Below are 14,196 nucleotides of genomic sequence, written 5' to 3'. Positions count from 1 at the left end.
CTACACTACACTACACTATACTATACTATACTATACTATACTATACTATACTATACTATACTATACTATACTACACTACACTACACTACACTACACTACACTACACTACACTATACTATACTATACTATACTATACTATACTATACTATACTATACTATACTACACTATACTACACTACACTACACTACACTACACTACACTACACTACACTATACTATACTATACTATACTATACTATACTATACTATACTATACTATACTACACTATACTACACTACACTACACTACACTACACTACACTACACTACACTATACTATACTATACTATACTATACTATACTATACTATACTATACTATACTATACTATACTATACTATACTACACTGCATTACACTACATGTTCCGTGGCAAGCTGCCAAAAACGTTGAAAAGTAGAGAGCGAAATCTAGTTTGGACTCGATAAGTGACGTGAAAACAATTCATAGGCGTGATAAGTCAGCTGTTTATAAAGACACCGTTGTAATTCGAAAGGTGCCAGTGAAAGATTTTGAAGAACGCATCCTCAAACTAACTGCATGTGACGTAGATCGTCTGCGACGTCACAACGTCATCGGTCACGTGATCTACCCCCTGAAAACTTCCGGTGTCTTGGCGGATAATGCAGAGTGTGGCAAGAAGATAACCGTCATCAGGGATTTGGACCTCGATGATTGTATTGAGGTTTGTTCGTTTGTCTGTCTGTCACTCTGTCTGCCTGCCTGTCAGACTGTCTGACTGTTTTGTCTGTCTTTTGTCTGTCTGTTTGGTTGGTTGGTTAGTTGATTTGTTCGATCTAATTGTTTGTGTTTTGTTTCCGCATTTGGTTGTTCAAGTGTGTCTTTCTTTGTTTTAGTTTTTTGGTAGATTAGTTTCTGTTGATTCTTTCTTTTATTTGCAATATTGAATCACCGTTTTTATACTTTCAACTCATAAAATTTATGGATGACGTTGGATGGATGTTGTCGTCCAGGTTTTTTTGTTTTCCATTATTCCATCAAATCAAGTTAATTGAAAAATCATTTTTGATGTTCTCAGCTTATTTTTCACTTGTTTATTTTATTCATAACAAAAAATACAAATTATGCTAGATTGTACTTGCATACTTATGCTTGCATAATCAATCTTTGTCATTGGCAAAATAAAATCATACTTAACCTCGACACTGACCTTCAGAACAGTTCAGAGGACAAGGGTGAACTTTTGATCTCAATGACCTACAATGCAGGCACGGAAAGGTTGAATGTAGGCGTGTATGAGGGTAGGAACATCAAGAAGATTGTTGAGTCCAAGAATGCAAGTTTGTATGCCCCATCATGTTTGTGTTTGTACTTATTGGTATTTGTTTGTATTTGTTGGTATTTGTTTAAACTATCGTTTTGTGTGTGAACTATCTCTGGTGATTGCAATGTTTATTGTCATCGATCACACGCAATACATTCCGTCTCTATAATGTTAGCTTAATTTATAAAAAAAAAAACGAACATCAGATTTTTACGCAAAGGTTGCGCTGATGAAGAACCACTGCATAGTGAAAAGCAAGCGAACGGACACGATCAAAGATGATAGGAATCCAAAGTTCAACGAGTCACTCTCTTTCAAACAACCAAATGAAAATTCACTCATGAATGTCTGCATTGTCGTTTCCATCTTTCAGAATCTGCATGCACAGAGAGGTGCGTTGTCCTTGTGTGTGGCCTTGTGACAGTTTGAGTCTGTGTGTGTGTGTGTGTGTGTTGACTGTGTGAGTGTTGACTGTGTGTGTGTGTGCGTGCGTGCGAGCGTGTGAATGCATGTAAGTAAGTAATTATCAGAGCGTGTACGTGTTGCAAATGTAACGTATCTCAGTCGTGATAGTTTTAATGTTGCGTTTGTATATGCGAATGAGATTTTTATTGATTTCATGACATATTTGTATGTATAACATACCAACTTTAATGTATAGTGAAACACAACGTTGCAGGCATTGTTATCTATGGATATCCCTTGGTTATTTTCCATCATGTTTATTATATTTGTTTTTCAAAATTTTATCTTCTTACACTTTCATCTTCTTACGTTCGTTCGTTGCCGTATTTTATTATTATCATTATAATTCTCTGTTTCTTTTTTATTTTTACTTTTGTTGACTTTTTCTAATTCTACTCTCTCTTTCTTTCTCTCTATTACTCTCTTACTTTCTTTCTCTTCCTCTTACTCTACTTTCTCTCTCTCTCTTTTTCTTTCTCTCTCTTTCTTTCTCTCTATTACTCTCTTACTTTCTTTCTCTTCCTCTTACTCTACTTTCTCTCTCTCTCTTTTTCTTTCTCTCTCTTTCTTTCTCTCTATTACTCTCTTACTTTCTTTCTCTTCCTCTTACTCTACTTTCTCTCTCTCTCTTTTTCTTTCTCTCTCTTTCTTTCTCTCTATTACTCTCTTACTTTCTTTCTCTTCCTCTTACTCTACTTTCTCTCTCTCTCTTTTTCTTTCTCTCTCTTTTGCTCTCTCAGGTACTTTAAAGGACTTTGCAATAAATAATTAGAATTTATTTTATTTGATCGAGCGGCGAATCACGCGAGATTGAACCTTCCTCCCACACTCACATCGAACCAATCACAATCAATCAATCACAATCAACCAATCAAAATCAACTAATCCCAATCAATCAATCACAATCAACCAATCAATCAATCAATCAATCACAATCACAATGAAACAATTACAATCACTCAAAATGAACCAATCACAATTAATCAATAACAGTGAACCAATCACCAATCACAATGAACCAACCATAATCAATCAATCAGACAATCAATCAGACAATCAATCAGACAATCAATCAGACTATCAATCAATCAATCAATCGATCAATCGGACAATCGATCAATCGATCAATCAATCAATCAATCATTCAATCATTCAATCAATCAATCGATTAATCTATCAATGAAACAATCAACTTTAAACAAGACAAATCCTTGACGCAGTCATTCAGTCGGACAACCGGCATTTTGAACTGACTGTCTAATCAACAAATTTACTAAAAAAAATGAATCAAAACTGATCAAGACACGAACACAATCCTTCACAGCCAACAAACAAACAAACAAATAATCAACAACAACAAGCCAACTACCCAACAACAATCATCAACCAAGCAACATACAACGACAGATGATGGTATGTCACCAAACCCACGCACTGCCATTTCAAATGACCTCAAAAGGCACTTACGTACTTAAACACACAAACACGCACACACATGCGCACACACGCGCACACACACGTACTTTCATTTAATCTCAATTATTATTCAAATTTTCAACATAAACTGATCACCTAAGTGCATACAACAAACTTGACCTTAAAGCATATTATTATTATTATTGTTATTATTATTATTATTATCACATTATCATAATTGTTGTTATTTTTAATACAATTGCAAATAATTATTTATTTATTCATTTCAAAATGAACAAAAAATAAATAAAGAAAGAATGAAAGATCGTAAAATTAGCTACTTTAATTTTAATACGGTCATCAATCAGTTACGCAGTTTCACAAATGTTGTTGATGCTAACACAACATGCAAACACCTTCTTCAAACATTCTTCTTTTTCTTCTTCTTCTTCTTCTTTTTTTCTTCTTTTTCTTCTTTTTCTTCTTCTCCTTCTCAAAAAGCACATCTCAGCAGAATCAATTTTCTAAACCATCACATAAAAATAATTTATTTTGTATAAAATATAATAGCAATAATAACAGTAGAAGTGGTAAAATAAAAATACCAATAAAAGTGGCGTGATAGCTTAATGGTTAAGGGCGCCTGGTCCTACTGTTGCGACGACTGGATTCGATCGCCGAGAGATCCCCGCCTATCATATGCGATGTGTGTAATGCGTGGTTTACACGCTTATTCATTCATATACGCTGTGTGTGTTTGTCGTTGAAACCTCTGAAGAAAAAATAAGAAAAAATATTGACCTTTAACCTTTTAATCTCTAACCTTTTAATCAATTTTAATAGTCCTAACCCTTAATTATGTCTCCGCAGATAAAATGGTTGGAAGAGTCGTCATCGGGCCCTACATGTTTGCACGCGGTAAGGAACTGGAACACTGGAATGAAGTGATGACGAAACCACTTGAAAACATCACCTACTGGCATAATATTACTTGAATGTGTGTGTTTGTGTGTGAGTTGTGTGTGTGTGTGTGTGTGTGCGTGTGTGTGTGTGGTGTGTGTGTGTGTGTGTAAGTTTGTCTGTGTGTGCGTGGTTTTTTTAAATGAAATTTGTAAACACAATTTTATTTATGATAAGAAGTTAACAATCTTATTGTTGTTAATGTTGTTATTATTATTGATGTTTTAATTATTGTTATTGCTAGCGGTATCTTCATTAAAACAGCCAACAAATTTTATTCACACTTTGATATTACGTTCGTTATTGCCGCTTAAATAAATATATTTTTCAACATTTAATTCATAAATTAAGTTAATCACAGCTTGGTACCTATTGGTACCTATAAATTTATACCTATATTCAACTGTTTATTTGTTGCTGTCATAACTGGTCGTGTTAATTTAAATAAACGACGCTAAACAAACCAGCCATCATCACATACAATTTTCGTTATCATTATATTATTATCACCAACATTACCATCACCAATATTGTTGTCATCATCATCCTATCATCATCTCCAATGTTGTTATCATGGCATTATTACCACAAAATATTTTCACCAGCATCACCATTAGCATTGTTATCATGACAAAGATAATGAATAGTGATCACATTAACTCAGTTGCAAGGTGTGAATACAATGTGGATGTTCAACATTGACAAACATTTATATAAATATATTTAAATATTTATTTATTTATTCATCATTAACAAATGTTTTGATATTATATCTATATCTATTTATTTATTTACATATGTTTTGATATTATATCTATCTATATCTATTTATTTATTTATCCATCTATCTCTATACAAAGCTTGATAATTTCTAAATTGTGATGCTAGTGATGTTTAACGCAACTAGTTATCCATTGAACGTACGAACATTTCCAGAATGTGTATGATACACGAACGCAAACAAACACATACATACATAAAACGACACAAACATTCACACACGCATACAAACACACGCATATATAAACACATACATGCATTTATTTTTAAAACTTTTTACCCTTGGCGTCAACCGACAGCGATCAGTGGAGAAGATCTTGATTAATGTGAGGCGAGCTGACGTCCGAGCTGAGGCAGAAGTCCCATTTCTAGGCCCATGCGCTGGTGTGATCAGATTCAGATGCAACAAATTCACGGCCATTCATATACTAAGTTGTATGAGGCTCTATTTTGCCGGACTGGAATGAATCGGCATGCGTTTTGTGTTTGTGGGAAAACAAGTCTTACTGGCAGCACTTGAAGGTTAGGCTCTGCGAGCAAAAAAACAATTCTAACTTTCAAGTACAATCAATCAATCAATCACTTAGTTTGTAAAGCGCTGTTTCCACGATGTTCAACAGCGCTTCTCAGTGAATTTTGCAAACAGATGGGTCTTGCGATCCGCTCTGAACTTCGTAGATGATAAAGAAGTAGTCAGAGGAGGTAGAGAGTTCCAGAGAAAAGGGCCAGAAAAAGCAAACGCAGATTTAGCAAAAGAGTTTTTAACGCTAGCTAAGAAGTGAAAACAAGAAGACGATCGTAAGTCGGGGATTTTAGAAAATAGGAGAGAGCTCACCTGTTCAGAAGCAAAAAACAAGAAACCATCCTAATTTCAAAACCACCGAGAAAACGTGCCGTCATCAGGCTAACAGGAACGTTATTCATCAGACTGTCCGAGGCAGATGGATGGAGTTTACGTTCTAAAAATATTTTACACAATTTTATAACAACGATCTTGTAACCTTGCTGAGGCCATCACTGATTTAGAGGAAGGTAAATTTGGATATTGGTAGGTGTGGTTGTGTGTGTGTGTGTGTGTGCTTATGTGTTTGTATTTAATATTAATTTATTTATAATATCTATTAATTTATATTTAATTGCATTATTTAATGGTAGATAATAATCTCTGATTTTAAAATATTGTATCTCTTAACAAAAAAACACACTTAGTTGTTAGTGTAACATAGCTTTGCATATTACCTATATGTTCGTAATTTAAATACACTATTAAATGTCACACTAGCATTATAATTAATTATTATTCTAATAATAATTATTAAGCTTAATTGTTTATGATATTTTTGTCATCCTTATTAATTCTTAGACCTCAAATACAAACACCAAGAATTGTTCATATCTTAGTAACTTTCCCTTGTCAAGCATTCATATTTCAAAAATTTATTCAATTAATTAACTTTTTCAAATTGTTATTAATAAATTTCTAAAAAATTAAACTATATTTTATTTTAAAATATCTTATGCGCAAACAATTTAATAATTATAATTGATTTATTTGATTTAATTAATAGATTAAATATATTAAATATGAAATCGATTGTAAAAATATTTTGAGACATTGGTTCAAATATTAAATGGAATTAACTTTTACACATATTTTAAAAAGTTTTATGGCGGTGCGGTTGATTTCGTTTCGCCGGAGAATTTAAAAAAAATTTTCCCTTTTGAAAAAAAATGCATGATTTAAAATTTTTGAATTTTTTACCATTAGCAAATTAAATTAATAAAAATTATATGGAAAATCATTCACCAGTATTTTTAACAGTGTCTGTCTGTCTACTCTACCTCTGGCCACTCTACTTACTGCACTTGTCTTTTAGAAAATTAAAATTTTATATAATTAAAAAATTGAATTAAAATTATTTAAATTAAATTAATTTTTCACTTAGTCTTTTTATGTAATAGTTAACACTTTAACTAATAAATAACTAAATTAAAAAAAAGGTAAAAATGTCTTCTCCTGGTAATGTTTTTCTTAAAACTGCCAATGATAATGATCAGGTGAATTATTTTAGATTTCAATTTTTCAAGATTTTTATTTAAATAGTTAGTTTTTATCTAGTTAATCATTTAAAACTGTTTAACTTTTTTGATATATTAATAATTTTGTTCAATATTTATTTAATCTGTTATTAATAAAATTTCAAATTCATTAAAAAATTTATGGATCATACATGTTTGAGCGTAAACCTTAGGTAGAAGATTTATATTATTGTAATTAGCTTAAGACTTAATAGGTTATTTATCACTTTTCTTTATTATTTTATAACTCATAGTATAGATAGACAGAGTATGAGTCATTAATGAATAAATGTTGTAATATAATTAAATTATATTATAATTTAAGTGGTTATAGTATAATTATATATAATATATATATAATAATTGTATAATTATAATATAATAAAAGCTACTATTATTAATTATTATATTTTATAATTATTATAATTAATTTATCATCCTCTTGACTATAGGATGTAGATGTCCCTCCTAGTTTGATACTGCACAACATCATCAACTGTTTCTCGATGAATGGCAAGGAGTACGAGATACCCGTCATTCAATTCATCCTCGAGGAAAATAGGAACGAGCCCGAAGTGTTGGACGCATTCGTTGAAGATTTATTCAACAAGTCGCTTGCTGACAAGTCGTTTTCAAGCGTGGCTGTTGACCTCATTGTCTGGCTCATCAAGAATGTTCAGGATGGCGAACGATACAGGAATGATTTTCTGACTAGACTTAGGAAAGTTTATTTAGGTAATGATTTGTATGAATTTCTTTTCATTTTTTTAAATTTTTTTGTAGATAAACTTTTAAAAAACTAATAATGTTTTAATTTATTTATTAAAAACAACTGAAAAAAAACAAATAACTTAAAAAACTCCAGAAAAGAACTTTAAGCAGTTGAACGTCTGGCTTGGTTGTGTCTCCATGTTAACACACAGTACCTGCAAAATACTTCTTCCCGTGCCTGGTGGTGTCTGCTTCATTAAGGCTCTTGTCGACAACTGCTTCGAAGCCATGCTCACCTGTTTCAGAGAGGAGGCCAGTGACGAAGAAGTCGAGTGCGCTGTCTCCCTGGTTCGTTCGTTGATTGGTTAATAGTGACTTTTTCTGATTGGTTGTTAGATGATTTGTGGTTGATGGCTGGTTGATGATTGGTTGTTTGTAGGATGTTTTGGGAGTTTTTAATCTTTTTATTTTGAAAGGAAAGTGATTGATTGACTGTTGAATTTCGGTTGCGCTGATGTCAACTGCTAAGATGGCTTTGCATATGGCTGTCGAAATATAAATATACCTTTTGATATGTTGACTGGTAATAATTACTTAATAATGAAATATTTTTAAACATTGATAAGTTATTCTAAACTTTCTTTATAATCTTATAATATAATAATATTTGAAATTATTATAAAATATTGTTACCGGATATATAATTACTAATTAATATTCATACGTCTTCATTTCGGCGCCAGTTAACAGCCAGTTTTGAGGTCTTCAAGAAAGAGAAAGAGCCGCAGGACCTCCAGAAGTTATTAGATCAGATTCAAAGGTCCAGGTGGGTAGGATTTAGGGGAGTAGCTGATGTGGAACTTTGCGACTGAAACTGTTCTCACCCACCACCCATGCTAAAATTCTGTTAATTTCTGGACATAAATGTTTGTTTAATAGATAAAAGTACCAAAAGATGAGGTTGTCAACTTTTTTTAGTTTAATTATGCCCCTCAAAAAAAAGTTTCTGGCTTCACTACTGCACTGGTAGTATTCATCTGCTGCTTGTTCCTTTCCATTGCATGCAATTGATTGACTGATGATTGATTGACTGATGATTGATTAATTGATTGATTGATTGATTAATTGATTGATGGATTGATTGATTGATCTATTAATCGATTAATCTTTCCTATTACATACGATGCCAATCAATATTTTTTAAACTGTACTGTCGTTTATATTCTATTCTTCTATTACTAGTGAGTGGTGTGCTTCTTGAATAGTTTGATAGATGGTTGGTTATTTATTTACAGTTAATTCGTGGATTTTAGATAATTGGATAATTAGATGATTGATTTGAGTGATAAGTGAATTTAATTAGTTAATTTGGATTCTTAATCTGTCATTCGAATGATTAATCAACTTTATGGTCAAATTGTTTGTTAATCATTTTGTTTCATTGATTATTTATTTGAATCGTTAGTAAAACTGAAAGATCCCTTGTAAATCGCTTGATCAGTTTATAACTCAATTAATCTTTTGAAACAGTTGATAACATTTTAATAATTATTTTTTATTACATTTCCATTAAACAGGACTAACACAAGTCGATCGGCCATCATTGACAAGTTCATTCAGAGATGCAATCTACAATAATATAAAACTTTTCACTACTCTAATTTTTCATGATATTATTGTTAGTGTGCGTGTGTGTGTGTGTGTGTGGTATGTGGTGTGTGTGTTCGCGTTAGACACATTCTATATTGACGTTACATGCTGACCTACTGACAATGTTCATACTCTCTTCTGCTTGTAACAGACACGTTCATAAATTGTGATTGATTTTCTCCAGTTATAAATTCACGCTTGCTGGATGATAATTTTAATTAATACCGGTAGATCATCGTATTTCGCACCGGTATCCTATCATAAGAACCATTATAAACTCGGCAGAAGTAGCAAAAATATTTGAAATGTTATCAAAATATACTCTTTCCTATATGTGCTTACTTGGTCATAACGTCTTTGCCTGCTTGTAAAGTGCTTACATGTTCTTAACGTATCTGCATGTTTACAACGTTCGTTTTCAGTTAGCTGTTTTGCTATTAATTGCAGTTTCATTTTCACTACATTTTTTCATTAATAAATTTGTGTAATGTTGATTATGTGCATTTTTGTGCGTGTGTGAATTTCTGTCTGTTTGCATGAGCGTGTGTGTGTATGAATGTGTGTCTGCGTGTATGAATGTGTGCATATGTGTGTGTGAATGTGTCCATCGGTTACGTGTGTTTGTAAGAGAATAGGTATTTATTTATAACTGCGTTCGTTTTTCTCTGCTAAAGCTTGCCAGCATTTCAAATGACAAAGCCATATTAGTTCTTTAAATTTTTAATTTAATTTCGAATTAATTAACTTTCTCATACGTTTTTTTAAATCCTTGTAACAGGTAATCGAAGTAATAATAAATTTAAAAAAAGATTACGGTGAATATAAAAATGAAATAAAATATTTTTTCAAATCTTGAAAAGCTCAACTTTAAACGACTTGTGTTGCCTTAGGCTACAAAAGCCTAGTCACTTGAACACGCCAAGATTCACGTACAAACACGCACACATAGAAATGCACGCGCAAAAGCTGAAGTGCACGTACACGAGTAGATAAATGAGTGAGCGAATTAGGGAAATAAACGATTAACCGTAGATATAGGTTCAAAAATGTTTGCGCATATTCATACGGAAATACGCAAATATTTATTTATTCATTTATTACAATTCTTTCCCAATCCAATATTTTCAATACAACACGTGGAAGAGTGCGTGACACGTTGCATGTGGTGGACGGGGATCTCTGCGATCGAATCCGGTTGCTGCAATAACAGTGCTATAACAGTACTTAATGGTTGCACAATCGCGAGGCCGTTGCAAGCCTCTTTAAAATAGTACTGATACTTGCTGGTGAGACAGACGGCGGAAATAGTCTTGTAAAAATATTATTCAAAGTTTCCGTCTAATTCCTCATCAGCAGGTTGGGTGGGGTCCTGTAGATTTGTTATCTGTTCGTATCAGTGGTCTCTTGTGGGTTAGGATTTGTGAGACTGTATTGCAATGGAAACGTTCTTATCTATGTGTTTATTTATTAATTTATTCATTCAGTTAATTATGTTAATTATTCTTGCATGTATTTTTATACCCTTCCATTTATTAGTAACTAATTCTTCCAATTTAATATCATTCTGTCGGCTAATATTGATACAGTTTGTTAATTGTTTCATCACGCACACACAAACACAGATTGCCTCACAAACGTACACACATATACGCACACACACAAACGTGCACACACATATTATAATGCATAAATGTTTTATATTAACGTTTAAAAATGTTTCCTTAGGTGTATTATTTTTTTTGTACTTGAAGTTTAACGTTGTAGAGTTGCGAGGTGCACTTAAGTCCTCCCGCCTGCCTCCAGCCCTTCAAAAATAACCAGCCTACTGCACTTTCATTCGTCTGTGTGTGTGCGTGTGTTTGTATGTACGTGTGTGTGTGTGTATGTGTGTGTATGGGTCTGTATATGTGTATGTCGTGTCTATGTACGTTTGTGTGTGCAATGGGCAAAAATACGTGTGTTTTTGTGTGCTTTTTTGTCTTGTTGAGCAAGCATTTTGCGTGTGAACGTTTGTTTGTGTGTGTGTTTACGTGTGCGCGCGTGTGTTTGCGTAGTGTGTTGTGATACAGGCGTGTTTATGTGTTTATTTCTGTATGGTTGTGTGTTTGTGTTTCTGGTGGGATGTTTGAACATGCGACTGTGCAGTTAATTATGCCTGTGTGTGTCTGTCCGTCTGTGTGTGTGTGTGTGTGTTTCCATCACGAAGGCCTGCAAATAATTATGTTCGAGTCGATGATTTTAATAAATATTTTTCTACGTATTTGCTTATGTGTTTACGTTAACGTGTGTGTGTATGTGTGTGTGTGTGTGTGTGTGTCTGTCTGTCACTCTCTGTGTGTTTGTAGGTGTCTATGTGTGTGCCTTTCATATATGTGAAGTAGATTTCACATGTGTGCATAACGACGGTTGTTTTAGCATAGATTTAATTATTGTATAATATTGCGATTTTGTGTATGTAGATGAATCATTGTGATGTGGATACGTAATGTTTGCCCGCATTCATCATTCTCCACACGGTAAGAGTACGTATTTTGAAAGATGTTATATATATACATAGAATGAAATTTCACATACACACACTCTTGAGACTTTACATACATTTGTAAGATTTCTCATGTTTATGTGTGTGGGTTTAATGTGCGTAACCTTGGAGAGCAAATACAATTTCGTTTCCGTGTTGTACACAAACACGTTTGTAGATGTGTGCTTGTATTTGTACATGCATAAATCAACTATTCAATAGTTGCGCATTTGTACATGAATATACGAAGTGAGCAAGCTGATCTGTCTCTACATGTTTATGTGTTTCACAGTGTGAAACACATCAATTTGTGTGTGTGTGTGTGTTTGTTCTCATGTTTGGGTGTATATCCTTCAGTTGATCCTTTTTGTTTTGAAAGTTTTTCCATGTAAGCTCGATGCAATGCATGTTCAAACAAAATTATTCTTATAATTGTATATATGATTCAAAATGTTTAATCTTCGCAGCTTACAATACAAACAAAAATACAAACAAACACACAATCACACAAACAAACAGATGTGTAATAACGCACAAACATATGCAAACAAACAAATTGCAAGCACACACATACAGACAGACACACACACAGACAGATACACACACATACACAGTCACATACACGCATATATGCATAGTCATAAATGTATTGCCTGAAGATCTATGAGAAAATTGAGGCGCTCTTTTTTGCTTGAGGCACTCCAAGTTTTCCATGAATAACGTTGTCCTTTGCCTTTCTGTATTTGTCTCTCTATCTGCCTGTGTATCGCTACGTTTGTTTGTTTATATTTTTGTTTATGTGTATGTATATGTGTATATTTGTTTATATTTTTGTTTATGTGTATGTATATCTGTAAGTTTGTTTATATTTTTTGAGTGTATGTGTGCTTCAATATATATGTGTGCGCGCGCGCGTGTATGTTTGTGTTTATATAAAGCTTATGTATTTAGATATATGCGCTACGTATGATTGTGTGTAAACAATTGTGTGTTCGTGTTTATATGTGTGCGTACGTGTGTGTCTGAATATGTCTGTGAGTGTAAAGGATGTTTTGATCAATTGTTGAATGAGTGATTCTTGTATGTGTCAATCAATATATGTGCCTTTGTGTTTTTGTACGCTTTTCATATGTAGGTGTGTGCGTGTGCGCTTGTGCGTGATTTGATATGTACGTGTGAGGTAGACATTTTTGCATTGGTTTTTATTTTTGTTTTATCTGCTCTATTTTTATGAATTTTTAACTGCAAAGGCTGGCTGGCGTGTGACTTCAAGTATGGATCTGCTAATACGCACGCACTCACCCACACATGTGTGTGTGTGTGTGTGTGTGTGTGTGTGTGTGTGTGTAAAAATGCATTTATATATGTATGTGTATGTCTATGTGAATGCACGTGTATATAAAATGCCTGTGTGTGTGTGTATAAATGTGTCTATATGATTGTGTGTGTGTATATGTTTGTGTGTATGTGTATTGTGTATGCGTGTGTGGTGTGCGTGTGCGTGAAGCATTAGATGAGTGTCCGTAAGGAACGAATGCAGTGTAGAGATTCTGTTTTTCTGCGTGCGACTCTTTGAAATTTTGTTTATGTGTGCATTTGTCTGTTAGTCTAATTGTGTTTGTGCGTGTGCGTGTGTGTGAGTTTGTTTTTATGTGTGTGTTTTTATGTACGTTTGAAGGTGGAGTAACAGATTTGAAATCTATAATATTTGTCATCGTAAATTATTTTTTATGGTAATTTTATGCGTTGGTTGTCTCGATGCTTCCTTCAATGGTGCTACTGGGTTAGTAGTAACGGAAGCAGTAGCAGCAGCAGTAGTTGCAGCAGCAGCAGTAGCAGTGGTGACTGCAGTAGCAGTAGTAACAGTAAATTATAGTAAATGTCAATAGCATCTTCATCGGTTGCATCTGCCACAAATAAACTTAATCAACCTATAATCGATTCAGTTACACCATAAGGATGAGACCAACCTGATAATTTAATTTGATACATTTACTCAGAAGAGCCTTTTTTACAATTTTTCAATATAAATCAATCAAAATCTTATAACAACTTGTGATTTTAAATGTTCATCTTCCCTGAGAAGTAACAGAAAGGCGCAATTGTTTTTTAGTAGTTGAGGAAATTTTTTAATAAATTTTTTGCTATTTAGTACCCGCCATATGTGTATATATACGTTCTTGTATATCTGTGTATTTTGGTATTTGGTTGGGTATTTACTAATTTTTATAAGTGTATATATTCCTTAGATGCAAATATTGATTTGTAAAGTTTTTTGTGGGGTGTGGTGGG

The 14,196-nt window shown here is 33.2% G+C and overlaps 2 protein-coding genes across 2 annotated transcripts in view; both read left to right on the top strand.

The window, feature by feature from the left end:
• Window positions 1-4,198, top strand: part of Syt15b (synaptotagmin 15b) — a gene marked incomplete at both ends in the record, with an annotated part of 5,583 nt that extends 1,385 nt beyond the window's left edge. The window contains 4 exons of the mRNA XM_009016220.1: window positions 534-722; window positions 1,215-1,338; window positions 1,529-1,714; window positions 4,074-4,198. Coding sequence (XP_009014468.1) covers window positions 534-722; window positions 1,215-1,338; window positions 1,529-1,714; window positions 4,074-4,198 — 624 coding nt within the window. The remainder of the gene's footprint in view (window positions 1-533; window positions 723-1,214; window positions 1,339-1,528; window positions 1,715-4,073) is intronic.
• A 2,752-nt stretch (window positions 4,199-6,950) lies between these two features.
• HELRODRAFT_170388 (hypothetical protein) lies at window positions 6,951-9,371 on the top strand (the record flags this gene model as incomplete). The annotated part of the gene is made up of 5 exons (XM_009016219.1): window positions 6,951-7,001; window positions 7,475-7,757; window positions 7,888-8,081; window positions 8,477-8,559; window positions 9,311-9,371. 5 exons carry the CDS (start codon window positions 6,951-6,953, stop codon window positions 9,369-9,371), a joined length of 672 nt encoding a protein of 223 aa, XP_009014467.1.
• Window positions 9,372-14,196: the final 4,825 nt, after the last annotated feature.

Source organism: Helobdella robusta (assembly GCF_000326865.2).
Source record: "Helobdella robusta unplaced genomic scaffold HELROscaffold_18, whole genome shotgun sequence".
Lineage (NCBI taxonomy): Eukaryota > Metazoa > Annelida > Clitellata > Rhynchobdellida > Glossiphoniidae > Helobdella > Helobdella robusta.
This window is presented reverse-complemented; position numbering and strand designations above follow the sequence as displayed.